This window comes from Orcinus orca, chromosome 1 (genome assembly GCF_937001465.1).
Source record: "Orcinus orca chromosome 1, mOrcOrc1.1, whole genome shotgun sequence".
NCBI lineage: Eukaryota > Metazoa > Chordata > Mammalia > Artiodactyla > Delphinidae > Orcinus > Orcinus orca.
The window spans coordinates 144,911,274-144,933,941 of record NC_064559.1 but is presented as its reverse complement, the minus strand read 5'-3'; the positions used below and the strand labels follow the sequence as shown (position 1 = coordinate 144,933,941).

General features: G+C 36.9%; 2 protein-coding genes across 9 annotated transcripts in view; both read left to right on the top strand.

Annotated features, from left to right (window-relative positions):
- The window catches only part of MIGA1 (mitoguardin 1), a 91,226-nt gene that overhangs the window by 4,372 nt on the left and 64,186 nt on the right, over positions 1-22,668 (top strand). For all 8 annotated transcript variants that reach the window (XM_033405948.2, XM_049707138.1, XM_033405950.2 and 5 more), the window contains exon 3: positions 22,186-22,363. In XM_033405948.2, the coding sequence (XP_033261839.1) occupies positions 22,186-22,363 (178 nt within the window). The remainder of the gene's footprint in view (positions 1-22,185; positions 22,364-22,668) is intronic.
- LOC105748522 (2-iminobutanoate/2-iminopropanoate deaminase-like) lies at positions 4,048-5,234 on the top strand. The gene has a single exon (XM_033405958.2). It carries the CDS (start codon positions 4,503-4,505, stop codon positions 4,959-4,961), a length of 459 nt encoding a protein of 152 aa, XP_033261849.1. The 5' UTR covers positions 4,048-4,502; the 3' UTR covers positions 4,962-5,234.

Here is a 22,668-nt window from a genome sequence, read left to right as displayed (position 1 = left end):
CAGATTCCTGCTTTCAGTTATTTTGGGTATATACCCAGAAGTGAAATTTCTGCATCATATGGTAATTCTATTTTTAATTTTTTGAGGAATTGCCGTGCTGTTTATAATAGTGATTGTACCATTTTTTATTTCTACCAGCACTGCACAAGGGTTCCAGTTTCTTTACATCCTTGCCAACACTTGTTTTCTGTTTTTTTAATAGTAGCCACTCATGGTAGTGAGTTGGTATCTCACCATGGTTTTGATTTGCATTTCCCTAATTAGTCATGTTGAGCATCTTTTCACGTGCTTACTATCCATTCGTGTATCTTATATAGAAACATAGAGGCTGCACGGCCTGCAGGATCCTAGTTCCCCGACCAGGGATTGAATTCAGGCCCTAGCAGTGAAAGCACTGAGTCCTAAGCACTGGACCGCCAGGGAATTCCCAATCCTTGTATGTATGTGTATATATATATATATATATATATATATATATACATATATATATATATGTGTGTGTGTGTGTGTGTGTGTTTTTTTTATTGCCGTACGCGGGCCTCTCACTACTGTGGCCTCTCCCGCCGCGGAGCACAGGCTCCAGATGCACAGGCTCAGCGGCCATGGCTCACGGGCCCAGCTGCTCCGCGGCATGTGGGATCTTCCCGGACTGGGGCACGAACCCATGTCCCCTGCATCGGCAGGCAGACTCTCAACCACTGCGCCACCCGGGAAGCCCATTTTTTAATATTTTTTTTAAAATAAAATTTATTTATTTATTTTTTTGGCTGCATTGGGTCTTTGTTGCTGCACACAGCCTTTCTCTGGTTGCTGCGAGCAGGGGTTACTCTTTGTTGTGGTGCGTGGGCTTCTCATTGCAGTGGCTTCTCTTGTTGCGGAGCACGGGCTGTAGGTGCACGGGATTTAGTACTTGTGGCTCGCAGGCTCCGGAGTGCAGGCTCAGTAGTTGTGGCGCATGGGCTTAGTTGCTCCGTGGCATGTGGGATCTTCCCGGATCAGGGCTCGAACTCGTGTCCTCTGCATTGGCAGGTGGATTCTTAACCACTGTGCCACCAGGGAAGTCCCTCCTGTTATCTTTAATATATGCTTCTAATGCAGTTTACACTCCATTGTAGTAAATAAAAAGATACATATGGAAAGTAGCATTTATTTCACTAAACTTAAACACTGAATTTCACCAAATCTAAGATGATCATTTTTCACATTTCAACATTTCTAAAACTTCCTTGCATCTTAAAAGGAATAGTACCTTAGATTGATAAAATATAGTATAATTTTATTTTACTTTTCTCTCTTTTTCTTTTTTTCACCATGCCACACAGCATGTGGGATCTTAGTTTCCCAACCAGTTCCCCCACCTTAGTTCCCCCATCTTAGATCCCTGCGGATTGGATCCACGCCTTGTTCTGTGGAAGTGTGGAGTCTTAACCACTGGACTGCTGGGGAAGTCCCCTAGTATAATTTTATATAGGCGAGGATGTTACACAGATAAGATGTATGAGAATAATACTGGTTAGTATTCACTATGTTTAAGACATTAGTTAGGTCATTTTTACATATAATGTCTCTAATCCTTAAAATAACCCTGGAATTTCTGTATCATCTCCATTTTACAAATCTGGCAACTTTTTAACAGCTTAATTAACTTGTCTAAAATTGCATATATGATATGGGATTTGAACTTGCATTTCTTTGATCCCGAAATCCATTTTCTCTCTCTTTCTTTTCCTTTTTAGGATTACATGATTAAAAGAAAATTTGAAAAATACAGAAAAGAATTAAAGAGAAAATAAAAATTGCCAACAACCCCTCTATAAAAGTTTACTGGCTGTACTTTACTTAGGTCTTTTATTTCTGCATATATCTCTCTGCTTCCCAATCCCTCACTCCCCACCCTCACCACTCTGTCCCCCTCATTTGAGATTATAAAGTTGTATATTTTGAGCGTTTTCTCTGTCATTAAAAATGCTTTATAAGTATAGGTGTACTATAGTTTATTGAATATTTCTCTATTTTTGAGTTTTTGGGTTGTTTCAGCAGTTCATTATTTATATTTAAATCTTTGTCCAATTTTTAGATTTTTATTAAGGTAGATTCCTAGAGATGAAAATATTGAGTCTAAGTGTTTGGTATTTATTCTTTTATTCGTTTATGTTATCACACCATTTGGATGACATTTAAAAAGACCAGCAACAGGACATAGCAGCACCCACTGTGTGTAAAACACTGTGTTAGAGATTTTATATTGGTTACATTTACAAACTCTTTAAACCTTACAATGATTCTAAAGTAATATTATTCTTTAAAATTTATTATTTGAATAGCTAATACATTTACATGGTACAAAAAACAAAACTACACACACACACACACACACACACACACACACACATACACACGTACATACATGGAGATGTTTTCTCTCAATTCCTATCCACTTCTATAGGTAACCGTTTAGATTACTTGAATATCTTTCAAGGTTTCTTTATTCAGATATCAGCAAAAGCAATTATATTTTCCTTCCTTCCTTCCTTCCTCCCTCCCTTCCTTCCTTCCTTCCTTCCTCCTTCCCTTCCTTCCTTCCTCCCTCCCTCCCTCCCTCCCTCCCTTCCTTCTTTCTTTCTTTTCTTCGGCTGTGTTGGGTCTTAGTTGTGGCGTGTGGGCTTCTCTTTAGTTGTGGCGTGTGGGCTTCTCTCTAGTTGTGGCGTGTGGGCTCCAGAGCATGCGGGCTCAGCAGTTGTGGCACGCAGGCTTAGTTGCCCCACGGCACGTGGGATCTTAGGTCCCCAACCAGGGATCAAACCCGGGTCCCCTGCATTGGAAGGCGGATTCTTAACCACTGGACCACCAGGGAAGTCCTATATTCTGTTTTTTTAAAAATATTTATTTATTTATGGCTGTGTTGGGTCTTCATTGCTGTGCGCAGGCATTCTCCAGTTGCAGCAAGCAGGGGCTACTCTTCGTTGTGTATGGGCTTCTCATTGTGGTGGCTTCTCTTGTTGCAGAGCACAGGCCCTAGGAGTACGGGCTCAGTAGTTGTGGCTCATGGGCTCTAGAGTGCAGGCTCTGTAGTTGTGGCGCATGGGCTTAGTTGTTACGCAGCATGTGGGATCTTCCCAGATCAGGGCTCGAACCCGTGTCCCCTGCATTGGCAGGTGGATTCTTAACCACTGCACCACCAGGGAAGTCCCAATTATATATTCTTATTTTCTCTTTCTTATAGAAGGTATCATACTACTTATGTTCTTGCTTTTTTTATACTTAAAACATTTCCTGGAGATTTTTCCATATTAATATATGTAGTTTTTTGTTTTTGTTTTTATTCCTACAGCTACATGATGTTTCTGTATATGGACATTTGGGTTGTTTCTGATCTTGTTGATTACAAACAATGCTATAATGAATAAGCTTGATATACTTCAATTCACGTAGGTACAGGTATAAGATAAACTTTTAGACTTTGGATTTCTGGGTCAAAGAGTAAATGTATTTAAATTTTGATGGATGTTGTTAAATTTCCTTCCATAAGGATAGTATTGTTTTGCACTCCCCAAAGCTTTGGGATTTTTGCCAATTATTTTTGTGTGTTTTGTCCACACTGATTCTACTATACAACCTGCTTTTCAATCCTAAGAATAATTTTCTGAGGCCAGGACTATTGTCCACATTGTTCCATGGAATATTTTTTTAAAAAATAATATAAGGAATCATTGCAAGTAAACTTAAGGATACATCCTCTACTCTCAGTCATGGTATTGCGTATCCAAAACTCATTCCATGTTATGAAATGCACTAAGGTGGGTCAGCAACCTACAGGCTATGGGCCAAATCCTGGCCGCTGCCTGTTTTTACAAGTAAAGTTTTATTGGAACACAGCCATGCTTATTTGTTAATGTATTATCTGTGACTGATTTTGTGCTACAACAGCAGTGTTCAGTGGTTGCAATAGAGACCGTATGTTCCACAAGCCTGAAATAATTTACCTGGCCTTTACCAAAAAAGTTTGTTGGCCCTGTACTAAGAGAGTAGGCTATAGTTGGAATAGCATCAAAGGACCAAGAAAAGACCAAGGAAAAGCTCAGAGTTCTTGTTCAGACAGTTCTGTAGCTTTAAATAGTTTTGTTGATTCTCCAAATTCAAAGTGTTATGTGGAAAAGGCTAAGAATTAACTAAGCACTTAAAAAATAAAAATCTGTCTAAATGTAGTGTGGTATCTTGAGTTGGCCTTAGAATAGAAAAAGAACATTAGTGGGAAAACGGGTAAAATCAGAATATATAGTTTAGTTAATATTGTACTAATGTTAATTTCTCAGTTTTGACAAGAGTACTATGGTTATGTAGGATGTTACTATCAGAGAAAAACTGAGTGATATGGGAACTTTCTCTACTATCTTTGCAACTTTTCTGTAAATTTAAAATTATTTCAGAGACCCGTGAGATGCGAGTAGGAGCAGTGTACAGGGTAGTTGTCTCTGAGGGGTGGCAAGGGAAAAGGATTAACCATGTCGTCTTTGATCAGAAAGGTGATCAGCACCGTGAAAGCCCCAGCGGCCATTGGTCCCTACAGTCAGGCTGTGTTAGTCGACAGGACCATTTACATTTCAGGACAGCTAGGCATGGATCCTGCAAGTGGACAGCTTGTGCCAGGAGGGGTGGCAGAAGAGGCTAAACAAGCTCTTCCAAACATGGGTGAAATTCTGAAAGCAGCAGGCTGTGACTTCACGAATGTGGTAAAAACAACTGTTTTGCTTGCTGACATAAATGACTTCGATACTGTCAGTGACATCTACAAACAATATTTCCAGAGTAGTTTTCCTGCACGAGCTGCTTACCAGGTTGCTGCTTTGCCCAAAGGAGGCCGTGTTGAGATTGAAGCAGTAGCTGTCCAAGGACCTTGTGACAGCATCACTCTAAGTTACTTAGTCTGGAATTTTAATAATGTTTTTAAATTAATGTCTTAATTTTTACAGTCTTTGTTGGAAAGTGTAAGGTTGACTGAAATATCTGAAGTTATTATGGAAATACCATATAATAAGGGGAATTGAACATGAGTTGAAGATTAATGATGAATCTAGTTACTGAAGTTATAAATTACACTTCTATAAGACTCATATTACTGGATGTGGGAAAAGAGACACACATTACACAGTTACTCAGAAAAATAAAAGTAAAGGGAAATAACATGTAGGAAAGATGAGTTACTATTCCTGAGAAATAATAAAGAGCACACCTAATTCAGTTAAACTATTAATTTAATGATGTGAAATATTTAGTTTTCATGTCAGATACATGATTCTGCTTTTACTTGAGTAAAATTATTTAAGTTTGAATGTTAGAGGTAAAGGAGAAGAAACTGGACCAAATTTTATATAGATAATATTTTTCTAATGGAAATAAAATAGCATGCAGATTTTAAAAACTAAATAAAATAAAATAATATCAAAATAAGGTGTTTGTTTAAAAAATTTTTTTTGATTAAAATAATAAGAGCACATATTTTTGGAATGTGTACTGTGTGTCAGATATAACTTTACGTATGTTATCTCCTTTCACAACAACCCTGTGAGGAAGATGGTATTATTCTCATTTGTCCAAAGGTCACAGTTAGCATATGACATGTGGTGTGTTCAGGTTACCAGAGAGATTCATTCAAACTATGTTTATTGAGTATCTACTCTATTTCAGTTGATATAAAGTGGTGAACAAGATCTAGATATAATCCCTGGCATTATTGAGCTTAGAACTTCAGTAACGCTCTTAAGAGTCCCCCTGCCAAAAAAAAAAAAGGAGTGTTAAGTACTGCGTTAGAGGAATAGATCAACTTAGTTCTAGTTAGAACTTCATGCTGAATAAAGGGAAATAGGTTATTGGAGCAGGAGACTTGTGTGTGACTAAATAGCTATTCTGTCTCCAGAGAACATTAGATGACGGGGGAAACTTGACAAGAACATTAAACAATGGCATCAGGTTATGGAGTGGGGAGGATTGTGAAATCTGAGCACCAGGAACAGTGTCTTATTCCTTTCTTTGTATTCTCAGTGTTTGGCCCATAAGTTGGTACTCAGTTCATGTTGAATGAATAGGACACATGTCTGGTTTCCATTTTGTCTGGGGGTAAGGAACTGTATCACCTCGAAAAGCCCCTCAGAATTTGGGATTCAGAGATGCAGTATTTTCAGTGTTCCAGGCAATGATAATAGGAAGTAATTGACTTTCCTCTGGGGAAGAATGAAGTAACAAAATGAGAAGTGATAGGCAGGAGTAATAGAGACTTTCAAACCTTGTGTCATCTAGATTACTTGTGATAAAAATCTTTTCCTGGGAAATTTACCTTATTTTTGTCATGGAAAGGTTTCTTTTTTCATGAGATTAGGACTGTAAGTTGTAATGGGTCTTTTATGTAAAAATAATATTTAACATGTACACAGAACTTGGGTCTTAATAAAAGTGAATTGATTTATATTGTATTTGAATTCATATTAATAAAAGCATGTTATATTTCTGACAGTAGTTTTAATTTTGTATTTATGTCTCCTAATAGTTCTCTAATTTCAGTGCCCTAAGATACAGCAGAACTGACAATTTAAGAACATGTGATCACTTAGTTATGTCTGGGCCTGTGTTAATAGATTATTTTCTTTCTTTCCTTTATTTTTTCTTTTTTTTGGCTGCACCACATGGCTTATGGGATCTCAGTTCCCTGAGGAGGGCTTGAAACCAGGCCACAGCAGTGAAAGTGCCGCATCCTAACCACTAGTCCACCAGGGAACTCCCAATAGATTATTTTCTTTAGTTGAGGTCTTAATTTTGTTATCTTACATTTGCTTATTCAGTAAATACTAATTTTTATATTTGATCTAAGAAACATTTTTTGGGGGTAATGAAGTTAAGGCAGTTCATAAAATATAATGAAAAGTAAGGTGTTCTTAATAATAGTGCTATTTTTTAGAATTTATTTTATTATTGGTTGTTTAGCATCCAAATTCCAGGAACTGTTTTGTTTTGTTTTTTTTCCCTGAATCTGATTTGGTTGCAGTGAACACTGGAGCTATGGTTCCAGAGGGAAAAACATAGAAATGGAAAGAAACAAAGATTTAGCAATTCCTGTATGGATACATTACTGAAGAGAAGAATTCTTACAGTTTGCAAAAGGAAAAAATCTGAGGCAACATTGGAATGTTCCAATTTTCCATGATAGTTTTGGAAGAAATTAAATGGATTTGAAAGAAAAGTAGAGTAAGAATAGTTTTAACTTTTTGTTAGATTACAGTCGCTGAGGCCAAATAATAATGGCAAGTGGAAGTAAATAATTTCTTGTATACCAAAAATGAGCAATTATTTTGGATTTATGTGTAGAACCAAGATGTTAGTTTTTTTTATTTATTTAGTTTAAAAATTTTATTTATTATTTATTTTTGGCTGCATTGGGTCTTTGTTGCTGTGCGTGGGCTTTCTCTAGTTGCGGTGAGCGAGGGCTACTCCTTGTTGCGGCGCACGAGCTTCTCATTGCAGTGGCTCCTCTTGTTGCGGAGCACAGGCTCTAGGTGCATGGGCTTCAGTAGTTGTGGCACGCGGGCTTCAGTAGTTGTGGCTTGCGGGTTTTAGAGCGCAGACTCAGTAGTTGTGGTGAACGGGCTTAGTTGCTCCATGGCATGTGGGATCTTCCTGGACCAGGGCTTGAACCCGCGTCCCTTGCATTGGCAGGTGGGTTCTTAACCACTGCACCACCAGGGAAGTCCCGAAGCTGTTATTTTTCAAAAACAGCTTTATTGAGGTGAAATTGATACACATTAAACTATACGTGTTTAAAGAATACAATTTAAGTTTTAACATACATGTGTATATGCCTGTGAAATCCTTGACACAGTCAGGGTAATAAACATACCTATGATCTCTAAAAGTCTATCATTCCCTTTTGTAATCTCTGCCTTTGCATCTTCCTGTCCAACTCCCCTCCCCCACTTTTCCCCAGGCAAGCACTGATCTGCTTTTTGTCACTATAGATTAGTTTGCATTTTCTAGAATTTTGTATAAATGGAATCATACAGTATGTACTTCCTTTTGTCTGGCTTTTTTTGACTCAACCTAATTTTTTTTTTTTTTTTTTTTTTTTGTGGTACGCGGGCCTCTCACTGCTGTGGCCTCTCCCGTTGCGGGGCACAGGCTCTGGACGCGCAGGCTCAGCGACCATGGCTCACGGGCCCAGCCGCTCCGCGGCATGTGGGATCTTCCCGGACTGGGGCACAAACCCGTGTCCCCTGCATCGGCAGGCGGACTCTCAACCACTGCGCCACCAGGGAAGCCCAACCTAATTATTTTGAAATATATGCATGTTGCATGTATCAGTAGTCAGTTCTTTTTTTATTACTGAACAATATTCCATTGTATGGATATACCACATTTGTTCAGCTATTCACCTGTGATGGACTTTTGGGTGTCCTGTTTTTTCTTTTTTTTAAAAAAACTTATACATAAAGCTGCTAAGAACATTTCTGTACTAGTCTTTGTATGAACATATGGTTTCACTTCCTTGGGTAAATACTTAGGAGAGGAATGACTGACTCATAAGTAGGTATATGTTTAATTTTTTAAGAAAATGCCAGACTTCTTCCAAAGTGGTTATACCATTGGTATGGACAGTCTTTTTAATTTTTGCCATTCTAAAATAGGTGTGTAGTGGAATCTCATTGTGGTTTTAATTTGCATTTCCCTAATGACCAGTAGTGTTGAATGTGCTTTCATGTGCTTATTTGCTGTTTATTTTCTTTGTTGATGTGTCTGTTCAAAGCTTTTGCCCATTTTTTAAATTTTATTTATTTATTTTTAACATCTTTATTGGAGTATAATTGCTTTACAATGGTGTGTTCGTTTCTGCTTTATAACAAATTGAATCAGCTATACATATACATATGTCTCCATACTTTGCCCACTTTTAAATTGGGATTTTTGTTTTCTTACTATGTTTGGAGAATTCTTTATATACCCTAGATACAATTCCTTTGTTAGATAGATGATTGGCAGCAATTTTCTCCTAATTCGTGGATTGTCTTTTCATTCTCTTAACAGTGCCTTTTATTTATTTTTTTGTTTTGTTTTGTTTTTTCTGTTTGTTTTTTGTTAACATCTTTATTGGAGTATAATTGCTTTACTATGGTGTGTTAGTTTCTGCTTTATAACAGAGTGAGTCAGTTATACATATACACATGTTCCCATATCTCTTCCCTCTTGCGTCTCCCTCCCTCCCACCCTTCCTATCCCACCTCTCTAGGTGGTCACAGAGGACCGAGCTGATCTCTCTGTGCCATGCAGCTGCTTCCCACTAGCTACCTACTTCATGTTTGTTAGTGTATATATGTCCATGCCAGTCTCACTTTGTCACAGCTTACCCTTCCCCCTCCCCATATCCTCAAGTCCATTCTCTAGTAGGTCTGTGCCTTTATTCCCGTCTTACCTCTAGGTTCTTCATGACCTTTTTTTTTTCCCTTAGATTCCATATATATGTGTTAGCATACGGTATTTGTTTTTCTCTTTCTGACTTACTTCACTCTGTATGACATCCACCTAGACTCTAGGTCCATCCACCTCACTACAAATAACTCAGTTTCATTTCTTTTTATGGCTGAATAATATTCCATTGTATATATGTGCCACATCTTCTTTATCCATTCATCCAATGATGGACATGTAGGTTGCTTCCATCTCATGGCTATAGTAAATAGAGCTGCAATGAACATTTTGGTACATGACTCTTTTTGAATTATGGTTTTCTCAGGATATATGCCCAGTAGTGGGATTGCTGGGTCATATGGTAGTTCTATTTGTAGTTTTTTAAGGAACCTCCATACTGTTTTCCATAGTGGCTGTATCAATTTACATTCCCACCAACAGTGCAAGAGGGTTGCCTTTTCTCCACACCCTTTCCAGCATTTATTGTTTCTAGATTTTTTGATGATGGCCATTCGGACCGGTGTGAGATAATATCTCATTGTAGTTTTGATTTGCATTTCTCTAATGATTAATGATGTTGAGCATTCTTTCATGTGTTTGTTGGCAATCTGTATATCTTCTTTGGAGAAATGTCTATTTAGGCCTTCTGCCCATTTTTGGATTGGGTTGTTTGTTTTTTTGTTATTGAGCTGCATGAGCTGCTTGTAAATTTTGGAGATTAATCCTTTGTCAGTTGCTTCATTTGCAGATATTCTCTCCCATTCTGAAAGTTGTCTTATGGTGTTGTTTATGGTTTTCTTTGCTGTGCAAAAGCTTTTACGTTTCATTAGGTCCCATTTGTTTATTTTTGTTTTTATTTCCATTTCTCTAGGAGGTGGGTCAAAAAGGATCTTGCTGTGATTTATGTCAGAGTGTTCTGCCTGTGTTTTCCTCTAAGAGTTTGATAGTTTCTGGCCTTACGTTTAGATCTTTAATCCATTTTGAGCTTATTTTTGTGTATGGTGTTAGGGAGTGGTCTAATCTCATACTTTTACATGTACCTGTCCAGTTTTCCCAGCACCACTTATTGAAGAGGCTGTCTTTTCTCCAATGTATATTCTTGCCTCCTTTATCAAAGATAGTGTGACCATATGTGCGTGGGTTTATCTCTGGGCTTTCTATCCTGTTCAATTGATCTATATTTCTGTTTTTGTGCCAGTACCATACTGTCTTGATTACTGTAGCTTTGTAGTATAGTCTGAAGTCAGGGAGCCTGATTCCTCCAGCTTCATTTTTCATTCTCAAGATTGCTTTGGCTATTTGGGGTATTTTGTGTTTCCATACAGTTTGTGAAATTTTTGTTCTAGTTCTGTGAAAAATGCCAGTGGTAGTTTGATAGGGATTGCATTGAATCTGTAGATTGCTTTGGGTAGTAGAGTCGTTTTCACAATGTTGATTCTTCCAATGCAAGAACATGGTATATCTCTCCATCTGTTTCTACCATCTTTAATTTCTTTCAGCAATGTCTTTTAGTTTTCTGCATACAGGTCTTTTTTCTCCCTAGGTAGGTTTATTCCTAGGTATTTTGTTCTTTTTCTTGCAATGGTAAATGGGAGTGTTTTCTTAATTTCATTTTCATATTGTTAATAATTAGTGTATAGGAATGCTAGAGATTTCTGTGCATTAATTTTGTATCCTGCTACTTTACCAAATTCATTGATTAGCTCTAGTAGTTTTCTGGTAGCATCTTTGGGATTCTCTATGTATAGTATCATGTCATCTGCAAACAGTGACAGCTTTACTTCTTCTTTTCTGATTTGGATTCCTTTTATTTCTTTTTCTTCTCTGATTGCTGTGGCTAAAACTTCCAAAACTATGTTGAATAAGAGTGGTGAGCGTGGGCAACCTTGGCTTGTTCCTGATCTTAGTGGAAATGGTTTCAGTTTTTCACCATTGAGGACGATGTTGGCTGTGGGGTTGTCATATATGACCTTTATTATGTTGAGGAAAGTTCCCCCTATGCCTACTTTCTGCAGGGTTTTTATCATAAATGGCTATTGAATTTTGTCAAAAGCTTTCTCTGCATCTATTGAGATGACCATATGGTTTTTCTCCTTCAATTTGTTAATGTGGTATATCACGTTGATTGATTTGTGTATATTGAAGAATCCTTGCATTCCTGGAATAAGCCCCACTTGATCATGGTGTATGATCCTTTTAATGTGCTGTTGGATTCCCTTTGCTAGTATTTTGTTGAGGATTTTTGCATCTGTGTTCATCAGTGATATTGGCCTGTAGTTTTCTTTCTTTGTGACATCTTTGTCTGGTTTTGGTATCAGGGTGATGGTAGCCTCATAGAATGAGTTTGGGAGTGTTCCTCCCTCTGCTATATTTTGGAAGAGTTTGAGAAGGATAGGTGTTAGCTCTTCTCTATATGTTTGATAGAATTCACCTGTGAAGCCAAGCCTTGGTAAATTTTAGAAAATTGAAATTGTATCAAGTATCTTTTCCGACCACAACGCTATGAGACTAGATATCAATTACAGGAAAAGATCTGTAAAAAATACAAACACGTGGAGGCTAAACAATACACTACCTAATAACGAAGTTATCACTGAAGAAATCAAAGAGGGAATCAAAAATACCTAGAAACAAATGACAATGGAGACACGACGACCCAAAACCTATGGGATGCAGGAAAAGCAGTTCTACGAGAGAAGTTTATAGCAATACAATCCTACCTTAAGAAACAGGAAACATCTCAAATAAACAACCTAACCTTGCACCTAAAGCAATTAGAGAAAGAAGAATAAAAACACCCCAAAGTTAGCAGAAGGAAAGAAATCATAAAGATCAGATCAGAAGTAAATGAAAAAGAAATGAAGGAAATGATAGCAAAGATCAATAAAACTAAAAGCTTGTTCTTTGAGAAGATAAACAAAATTGATAAACCATTAGCCAGACTCATCAAGAAAAAAAGGGAGAAGACTCAAATCAATAGAATTAGAAATGAAAAAGAAGTAACCACTGACACTGCAGAAATACAAAAGATCATGAGAGATTACTACAAGCAACTCTATGCCAATAAAATGGACAACCTGGAAGAAATGGACAAATTCTTAGAAATGCACAACCTCCCAAGACTGAACCAGGAAGAAATAGAAAATATGAACAGACCAATCACAAGCACTGAAATTGAGACTGTGATTAAAAATCTTCCAGCAAATAACAGTGCCTTTTAAAGAGCAGAAGTTTTAAATTCTGAAGTCCAGTTTGTCAACTTTTTTTAAAAACGGAGTCAGGTTTTTGGTGTCATCTCAAAGAAATATTTGTCTAATCAGAGATCACAAAGATTTTCTCCTATGCTTTTTCTGGAACCTTTATAGTTTTAGGTTTTGTGTTTAAGTCTGTGATCCATTAGTTATTTGTTGTGTATGGTGTGAAACAGATTGAAATTCCATTTTATTGCATATGGATACTCAGTTTTTTCCAGCATTAGTTTTTATTTTTTTTAATATCTTTATTTGAGTATAATTGCTTTACATTGTTGTGTTAGTTTCTGCTGTATAACAAAGTGAATCAGCTATACGTATACATACATCCCCACATCCCCTCCCTCTTGAGCCTCCCTCCCACCCTGGCACTAGTTGTTGAAAAGACTACTCTTTTTCCACTGGACTGCGTTTTTGTACCTTTGCCAAAAATCAATCTTCTGTATATGTGTGGGTCTATTTCTGTACTCTCTCTCATTGCATTGATCTGTTTGTCTCTTTGTGTCAACACGACAGTGTTTTGTTTATTGTAGCTTTATAGTAAGCCTCAAAATCAAGTAAGGTTAGTCTTCCAACTTTGTTTTTCTTTTTCAAAATTGTTTGGACTATTCTTGATCCTTTTCATTTCCATATGAATTTTATTTTTTTGGCTGCACTGTGCGTCTTGTAGGATCTTAGTTCCCTGACCAGGGATTGTACCTGCGCCCTCAGCAGTGAAAGCACAGAATCCTAACCATTGGACAACCAGGGAATTCCCTCTATATGAAATTTAAAAATCAAGTATCAGTTTTTACCAAAAAAAAAAATCTTGCTAGGATTGTCACTGGGATTGTATTGAATCTATAGATCAATTTGGGGACAGTTGACATCTTTGAGTCTTTCAACCTGTAAATGTGTTATGTTTTTCCATATATTTGGGTTTTCTTTCTTGAACCTCAGTAGTGTTTGCTAGTTTTCAGGATACATGCCTTTCACATCTTTTGTTGGATTTATCCTTAAGTATTTCATATTTTATGATGCTACTGTAAATGGTATTTTTAAAATTTCAATTTCCAGTTATTTATTACTAGTATATGAAAATAGGCTTTTGTATATTGATATTATATTTTATAGCTTTATTAAACTCAGTTATCAGTTCTGGTAGCTTTTTGTAAGTTTCATAGGGTTTTTCTACACAGATGATCATGTGGTTTTAAATGGTAATGAATAATTGTTTTTATTCTACTGTTACATTATAGTTTAAAGTTTATGTTAATTTTATTTTTACAAATAGTTTTATTATAGAAAATTTTAAGCATATACAAAATTGAATTTTAAGCATATACAAAATTTTAAGCATATACAAAATTGCCATATACCTGACACTCAGCCTCAACAGATAGCAATGCATGGGCAATCTTTTTTTTCTTTTTTTCTTTTTTTTAATTTTTATTGGAGTATAGTTGATTTACAATGTTGCATTAGTTTCAGGTATACAGCCAAGTGAATCAGTTATACCTATACATATATCCACTCTTCTTTAGATTCTTTTCTATACAAGTCATTACAGAGTATTGGGTAGAGTTTGCATGGGCTGCCTTGTTTCCTCTGTTTTCGTATCCGTTTCCTCCTCCATCCCTCACTGGATTCTTTTGAGGCAAATCAATACATCATATTATTTCATCTGTAACTGTTTCATTTTATATCTCACCTCTTAAAAGTAGAGCCACCACAATAACATTACATCCTTCCATACAATAGTAATTCCTTAATATTACTAGTATCCAGTCAGTGTTTAATTTCTCCTGTTGTCCTATGAGTATTTTTTGTTTGTTTTTGTTTTGTGTGATGGAATTGAGGTATCTGTCAACTCTTAGATCTCTTTTAATCTGTAGTTTCCCCCATACCGTTTTTTTTTGTTTGTTTTTTGCTTTGCTTTTATTTTCTCTGTGGAAGAAACCATGTTCTTTATTGTGACAGGATAATCCTGATTATATTCTCTCCACTGTATTTTTCTATGAATTGAGTTAGATTGGAGTATCAATTAGATTCAGTTTGTTGCTAAAGCTAAGTTATAGGAAGTACATAATATCTGGTTGAGTCTTTTTGTGATGTTGGCAGTCTTTAATAATTATTATTGGATCTGCTAATTCAAGAGGTTATAAAATGGTGACATCATTCTATATTTCCTTCTTAATTTATTAGCTAAAATATATCAATGAAGAGAAACTTTCTGTCACTACTTGGGTACCTTGGTGCAGTTTGCATAGAAATGGCAGAATAATTGCTTCTTTCCTTTTTATTCACCAGATTGTAAAATAATGAGATGGTTCTTTAGTATTCGTCAGAGCTGATCAAGGAGGGTTTAAAAAAAGATCATTTTGATCTCACAGATTTAATTATATATGATATATTAAACCATTACTTTATTTATCCTTATTTATGCTCAAATGAACTCATTTTGGCCAGTGAGAGCCTATTCAAGTTGGCCTGTTTGCGCTTTAGATACAACTCTGTTGACAGCCTCCTTGCTATCTGGTATGAGAAGATGTTACAGGCTCCTCTCATACTTTTCATGCCCCATATCTGGAATCAGCCACTTCTCCAAGAAACCCTTTAGTGTAAAATGATATTTAAAGACAACAAACTGTGCACCATGGGTCAATTCAGTTCTTTAAAGATTTTTATTTATTTATTTATTTTTGGCTGCACCGCACGGCCTGTGGGATCTTAGTTCCCCAACCAGGGATGGAACCCAGGCCCTTGGCAGTGAAATCACAGAGTCTTAACCACTGGACTGCCAGGGAATTCCCAGTTCAGTTTAATTGAATAGTTGTGCAAAGGAAAACAACCCAATCATAAAATTCTTCCAAAATTTCATTGGTTTGAATTAACTGGGATTAGCAGCTGTGTTGATACAGCTTTATTTTCTAAAAACTTTAAGTACTTATAGATTCACAGGAGGTTGCAAAAATAGTACAGAGAGGTTCAATAATTTGTTCCTTTTTATTGTGGTATTCCGTAGTCTGTATATGGATGTACCAGTTTGTTAACATTCATTTATTGAGGGACATTTTGGCTGTTTCCAGTTTTGATTATTATAAATAAAGCTGCTGTGAACATTTGTGTACAGGTTTGGTGTGGGCATAAGTTTTTATTTTTCTGGGATATATGCTCAGGAATGTGATTAATGGGTCATATGGTAAGTGGATGTTTAGTTTTTAAAGAAATTGCCAAATTATTTTCCAGAATGGTTGTCCCATTTTAAATTTCCAACAACTATATATGAGAAGTAGTCTTCATATCCTCACCAGCATTTGATATTGTCACTAAAATAATTTTTTTTAGCTGTTCTAATAGGTGTGTCATATGTCACAGTAGATTTAATTAACATTTCTCTATTGATTATGTTGAACATCGTTTTGTGTGTGTGTGTGTGTGTGTGTGTGTCTATGCCATCCGTGTATCATCTTCTGTGAAATGAAATGTCTCTTCATGTCCTTCGCCTGTTTTCTAATTGGATTGTTTTCTTACTGTGGAATTTCAAGAGTTCTTTATGAATTCTGTAAACAAGTCCTTTGTCAGATAGGTGGTTTACAAATATCAATATTTTCTCCAGTCTGTAGCATGTTTTTTCATCCTCTTGACAAGGTCTGTCAGAGCTTTATCTCTTTTATTTTAGAAAGAATTTTACTTATCAAAGTTGTAAAGATTGTACAGAGAATTTCCATATACTTTTCACCCAATTTTCCTTAATGTATACATCTATCATAACTCTAGTATAATTACTAAAACTAAGAAATTAACATTGGCATAATATTCTTAACTAAAAACTGTAGACTTTATTTATTGGGTTGGCCAAAAAGTTCCTTTGGTTTTTAAGTAAAAATAAAAGACACATTTTTCATTTTCACCACGAACTTTATTGAACAACATATTCACTGTTTTGTTCCACTACCTTCTGCCATTTTTCAGGCAACTTCATGATTCCATCTTGCCAAAAGTTTTTATCTTATTGAGCAAAGAACTGTTCCAGGTGCCTTTTACAGTCTTCCAGGGAAGTGAAATTTTTTCATTAGAGAATTTTGTAAAGACCAAAATAAATGGAAATCTGAAGGTGCAATGTCTGGTGAATACAGTGGATGAATCAGAACTTCCCACCAAGCTGTAACACCTTTTGCATGGTCATGAAAGAAACATGCGGTCTTACGTTATCCTGATGGAAGATTTTGTGTTTTCTGTTGACTAATTCTGGATGCTTTTCGTTGAGTGCTGCTTTCAGTTGGTCTAACTGGGAGCAGTACTTGTTGGAATTAATCGTTTGGTTTTCCGGAAGGAGCTCATAATAGAGAACCCCCTTCCAATCCCACCATATACACAGCATCACCTTCTTTGGATGAAGACCGGCCTTTGGTGTGGTTGGTGGTGTTTTACTTCTCTTGCCCCATGATCTCTTCCATTCCACGTTATTGTACAGTGTCCACTTTTCATCACCCATCACAATTTGTTTTAAAAACGGAACGTTTTTGTTATGTTTAAGTAGAGATTCGCATGCGGAAATACAGTCAAGAAGGTTTTTTTCCGCTTAACTTATGTGGAACCCAAACATCAAAGTGATTAACATAACCAAGCTGGTGCAAATGATTTTCAGCATTTGATTTGGATATTTTGTGTATGTTGGCTATTTCCTGTGTGGTATAACGTTGATTGGCAGCTGTCACAATTCAGTCTAACAAAATTGTTTCACATGAAGTTAAAGGGATAGGTGCTACTAGAGCAATCTTATGGGGAAACCGAACGAACATTTTGGCCAACCCAGTTTTTTTTCTTTTATGTAATTACTTAAATTTCATTGCTTTTTCCACATTACTTTTAGTTGTTAAGTCTCCTTAGTCTTCTTCAACCTGTGACAGGTCCTTCAATCTTTCCTTGCCTTTTATGCTTGACACTTTTGAAGAGTACAAATTAGGCATTTTATAGACTGTCCCTCAATTGAATTTGTCTGATGTTTTCTCAGGATTGCATTGAGATTATTCATTTTTGACACAAAACCACAGTGCATTATATCAGGGGATACATGATGATGTGTATATGTCTTTTACAGGTGATGTTAACCTTGATCACTTGATTAAAGTTTTTCTGCTGTTTTTTCTCTTTGTAAATAAATTTGGAGGTGGGTGCTTTGAGACTATACAAATATATTGTTTCTCCTTAAACTTTTGTCCCCTAATTTTATTTATTTATAATAAATTTTATTTATTTATTTATTTATTTATTTATTTATGGCTGCATTGGGTCTTCATTGGCTGTGTGCGGGCTTTCTCTAGTTGCGGCGAGCAGGGGCTACTCTTCACTGCGGTGCACAGACTTCTCATTGCGGTGGCTTCTCTTGTTTCAGAGCTCAGGCTCTAGGCCCGTGGGCTTCAGTAGTTGTGGCACGTGCACCTCAGTACTTGTTGCATGCAGGCTCAGTAGTTGTGGTGCACGGGCTTAGTTGCTCCGTGGCATGTCCAGGGATCTTTCTGGACCGGGGATTGACCCCTTGTCCCCTGCATTGGCAGGCAGATTCTTAAATACTGCGCTACCAGGGAAGTCCCTGTCCCCTAATTTTAGCACTTAGTAGTGAATCTTGCCGTAAGCAGTTATTACCATAGCGTTTATTGGTGATTTTCTATTTCCTTCATTCCTTCTACACTCATTATTTAAAATTATTCTATAAGGGAGAGTTGTCCCTTCTTCCCCTTTTATTAATTTATTCAGTTATTGATTTATATCAGTTTGGGTATTTATTTTGTTCTTTGGTTTGTAATCTAATACTATTATTTATTTTGTTGCTCAAATTGTTCCATATTTGGCTTTGGAAGCTCTTTCAGGTTGGCTCCTGTGTCTTTTTTTTTTTTTTTGCGGTACGTGGGCCTCTCACTGTTGTGGCCTCTCCCATTGCGGAGCACAGGCTCCGGACGTGCAGGCTTGGCGGCCATGGCTCACTGGCGCAGCCGCTCCGCGGCATGTGGGGTCTTCCCGGACCGGGGCACAAACCCGTGTCCCCTGCATCAGCAGGCGGACTCTCAACCGCTGCGCCACCAGAGAAGCCCTCCTGTGTCTTTTGACATGCCTGACATGCCCTCTTCTTTTTTTTTTTTTCCCCTCTCCAGGTTCATTTTGTATTTTCTCTGCCTCGGTCCTGGAATTACCCACTTTTCCGGGGAGCTTTGGCTCTCTTTAGTCTCCATATTCAGTTCTCTTTAGTCTCTGGCAATTAGAAACTAAGATCTGGATGCAAGGTGTGTGCATTGCTACTGGGATGTTGCTATTTCTAGTCCCTCTTAGGAGACAGAACTAGGATGTGTGTGAATGCATACTGATCAGTGTATTTATACACAACTGTATTTCTGAATTTGTCTATCTGTATATATTAAAAAGAAAAAGCAAAACATGAGTTCATATTGATACTTCTTTTTTAATATATTGAGATTATATTATGGCTTTTCTTCCTTAGTTTGTTATTATGTTGAAGTATATTAATTCGTTTTTGAATGTTGAACCAGATTTGAATTCCTAGGATAGACACCATTTTGTCATATATATTATTCTTTTTATATATTGCTGGATTTGATTTGTTAATATTTTATGAAGGATTTCTGCATCTATCAATGTTGGTCTGTAGGTTTGTTTTTGTAATGTCTTTGGTTTTGATGTTAATAGTAATGCTGGGTTTGTAAAAAGATTGGGAAGTGTTCCCTCTGTAGGATTTGATATTTCTTCCTTGAATATTTGGTAGAATTTGGCTTATAATTTGCTTTGTTAGAAGATTTTAACTACATATTCAGCTTCTTTAGTAGGTATGTAAATATTCATGCTATCTATTTCTTCTTGAGTAAATTTTTTTTCCCAAATTTATTTATTTTTGGCTGCGTTGGGTCTTCGTTGCTGCACGCAGGCTTTCTCTAGTTGTGGCGAGTGGGGGCTACTCTTCGTTGCGGTGCACGGGCTTCTCATTGCGGTGGCTTCCCTTGTTGCAGAGCACAGGCTCTAGGCGCATGGGCTTCAGTAGTTGTGGCACACGGGCTCAGTAGTTGTGGCTCGCGGGCTCTAGAGCACAGGCTCAGTAGTTGTGGCATGGGCTTAGTTGCTCCGCAGCATATGGGATCTTCCCGGAGCAGGGATTGAACCCTTGTCCCCTGCATTGGCAGGCAGATTCCTACCACTGTGCCACCAGGGAAGCGCCTTCCTGAGTAAATTTGATGGGTTCTGTCTTTTAAGGAATTAGTCCGTTTTATCTAAGTTGTTGAATTTATGGGCATAGAGATGTTCATAGTAATCATTTTTTTAATCCTTTTCATATCTGTGAGGTCTGTAGTGGTGGCCCTTCTTTCATTTCTGATTTTGGTAATATGTATCTTTTCTTTCTCCCTTTCTTTTTGATCAGACTGAGTAGAGGTTTATCAGTTTTATTTATTTAAAAAAAAAACCTAGGGGCTTCCCTGTTGGCACAGTGGTTAAAAATCCACCTGCCATTGCAGGGGACACGGGTTCAAGCCCTGGTCTGGGAAGGTCCCACGTGCCGCAGAGCAACTAAGCCCTTGCGCCACAACTACTGAGCCTGCGTTCTAGAGCCCGCGAGCCACAACTATTGAGCCCACGTGCCACAACTGCTGAAGCCCGTGTGCCTAGAGCCCGTGCTCCACAACAAGAGAAGCCACTGCAATGAGAAGCTTGTGCACCGCAAGGCAGAGCAGCCCCTGCTCGCCACAACTAGAGAAAGCCCGTGCACAGCAACGAAGACCCAACACAGCCAAGAATAAACAAATAAAATAAATTAAAACAAAACAAAACCAGGAATTCCCTGGCGGTCCCGTGGTTGGGACTCTGAACTTCCAATGTCCAGGGCCAGGGTTTGATCCCTGGTCAGGGAACTAAGATTCTGCAAGCTGCGCAGCGCAGCCAAAACAATAAAAAATTAAAAATTAAAAAACCCAAACAACTCTTGATTTTATTGAGTTGGTTTTCCATTTCATTGATTTCTGTGTCGTCTTCATTACTTCCTAATTTTCTGCTTGCTTTAGATTGGATTTGGTTTTCTTTTTCTAAGGTCAAAGCTCAGATTATGGATTCAACACCTTTCATTTTTTCTTAATATAAACATTTAATGGTATAACTTTCCCTCTAAAGTTAAAACTGCATCCCACAGTTTAAGGCTTTTGTTCCTTTTGGGGGACAAAAGAGAAGGGTACTGATGCAGTTCATGTCCCTCAACAAAAATTCCTGTTTCCCTTCCACAGTTCACCATTAGGAAGACTTTCTTAGGACTCTTGCCGTCTTTTCTGTGTGTGCTTGGTGGGATTCATGAAGATAAAAACGTCCAAAAAGTGTGAATTACCCTTATGTTTGCACCACACCTGCCCCCCTGGGAAGGGTGATTCACCGTCTTTCACCAGTACACTCTCAGTCTCCACCAATTTACCAACCATGCTAGCTGAACTCTTCTTACTGATATCCTGATATGCCTTCTTCCTGCATGTCAGTGTTCATGTCTTATCTCTCCGGGTGAAAACCTGTGTCTTCTTAGTTTTGGGGCCAGTTGATTACCCTCCAACTTCTGCATTCTGATGGGTTCAAAAAAATTGAGAATTTGTCATTTGACTTTTTTGTTTTTGGAAGGTTGGAAGTGACACTCTTTCTAGCTTTTTACATCCCCAAGCCTATAGCTTTATTTTAAAGTTCTTTTGCATTTTAGGTGATTAATAGTGTTTGTCCCTCAAGACAAAGTTAATTACCTCTTGCTCTTATGTTAGTACTTAGTACATACTTACATTACTGTATTTATCACACTATACTGTAATTATTTGTAATACATTATTTGTATATTTGTCTTTACTATTAGTACACTCTTTAGGGAAGCAAGATCTGTATCCTCTGTATACCTGGTGCTTCTTGATAAATGAAAGACATATGCTTATTGAATAGAATTATACTAAGATTTTAATTTTCATTTTCATAGCACAGTCCTGGTATATTGTAAGATGCTGAGTAAATATTTGTTGATTAATTCATGAATAAAAGGGCTTATTTAAATGATATTTATAAATTGAGTTAATTTATGTTTGCCCACATTTCCAGATAGTTTCAAAAAATTGGTTCATTTTAAAAGTCTGATTTAATCATTCCTGCAGTTAAAAATCTTGCTGTGATTCAGATAGAAGATTGAGTTGCATGAATTAATCATTAGTTGTTCAACAGATATTAATGGGATTGAATTATTTTGTGCTCCTGGTAACTTTTTGGGCATTATTATTTATCTGAGAACTGCAGAGCAGTGGATAATAAATTACTACATTTTTTGGGTTTGTCTTTAAAATTCAAATTGGGCTAGTTGTCATTGAAAGAGTAAAATAATATTATCTTGGTAGTATTTAGAACTAGATTAGCTTAAGAATAATTTTAGTCCTTATGTCGATTTTAAACAAACAAATAAGACTTTTTTTCAATCTAATTGCATGTTTTCCAGATCAGATTTTCGCCAGTAGCTAAAAAGTTATTTGTGGTAACTGCAGTGAGTGTTGTATCTGTAATTTTTCTGGCCCGTCACTTTAAAAGAAGACGTGGAAAGAAGAAAGGAAAAATATTACCATGGGAACCAGAGCATCTCATACTTGAATACACTAAAAGAGCAGCATCAGACAAAGGTATGTAGAAATAGCTGAATTAAGTCTGCAAAGGAAATTTTATATGTAAATCATTACTGGAGTGCAGTGATTTCAGTGTTTTAATTTCCAGAATTTCCTTGCTTAATATTTAACTCACAAGTAATACAGATTAATTTTAGAAAGATTAGAAAATACAGACAAGCAAACAGAAAAAATTAAAATCACTTGAAATTCTGCTACCCAGAAATAAATACTGCTAATACTTTGGTATATGTCTATCCATTTATATTTGCACTTAAATGTCATATTGAGACATAAAATTTTATATTATATACAAGTAAATA

Bases quoted from the DNA above. Each gene is read 5' to 3' on its own strand.
- LOC105748522 (XM_033405958.2), top strand. From the start codon at position 4,503: ATGTCGTCTTTGATCAGAAAGGTGATCAGCACCGTGAAAGCCCCAGCG.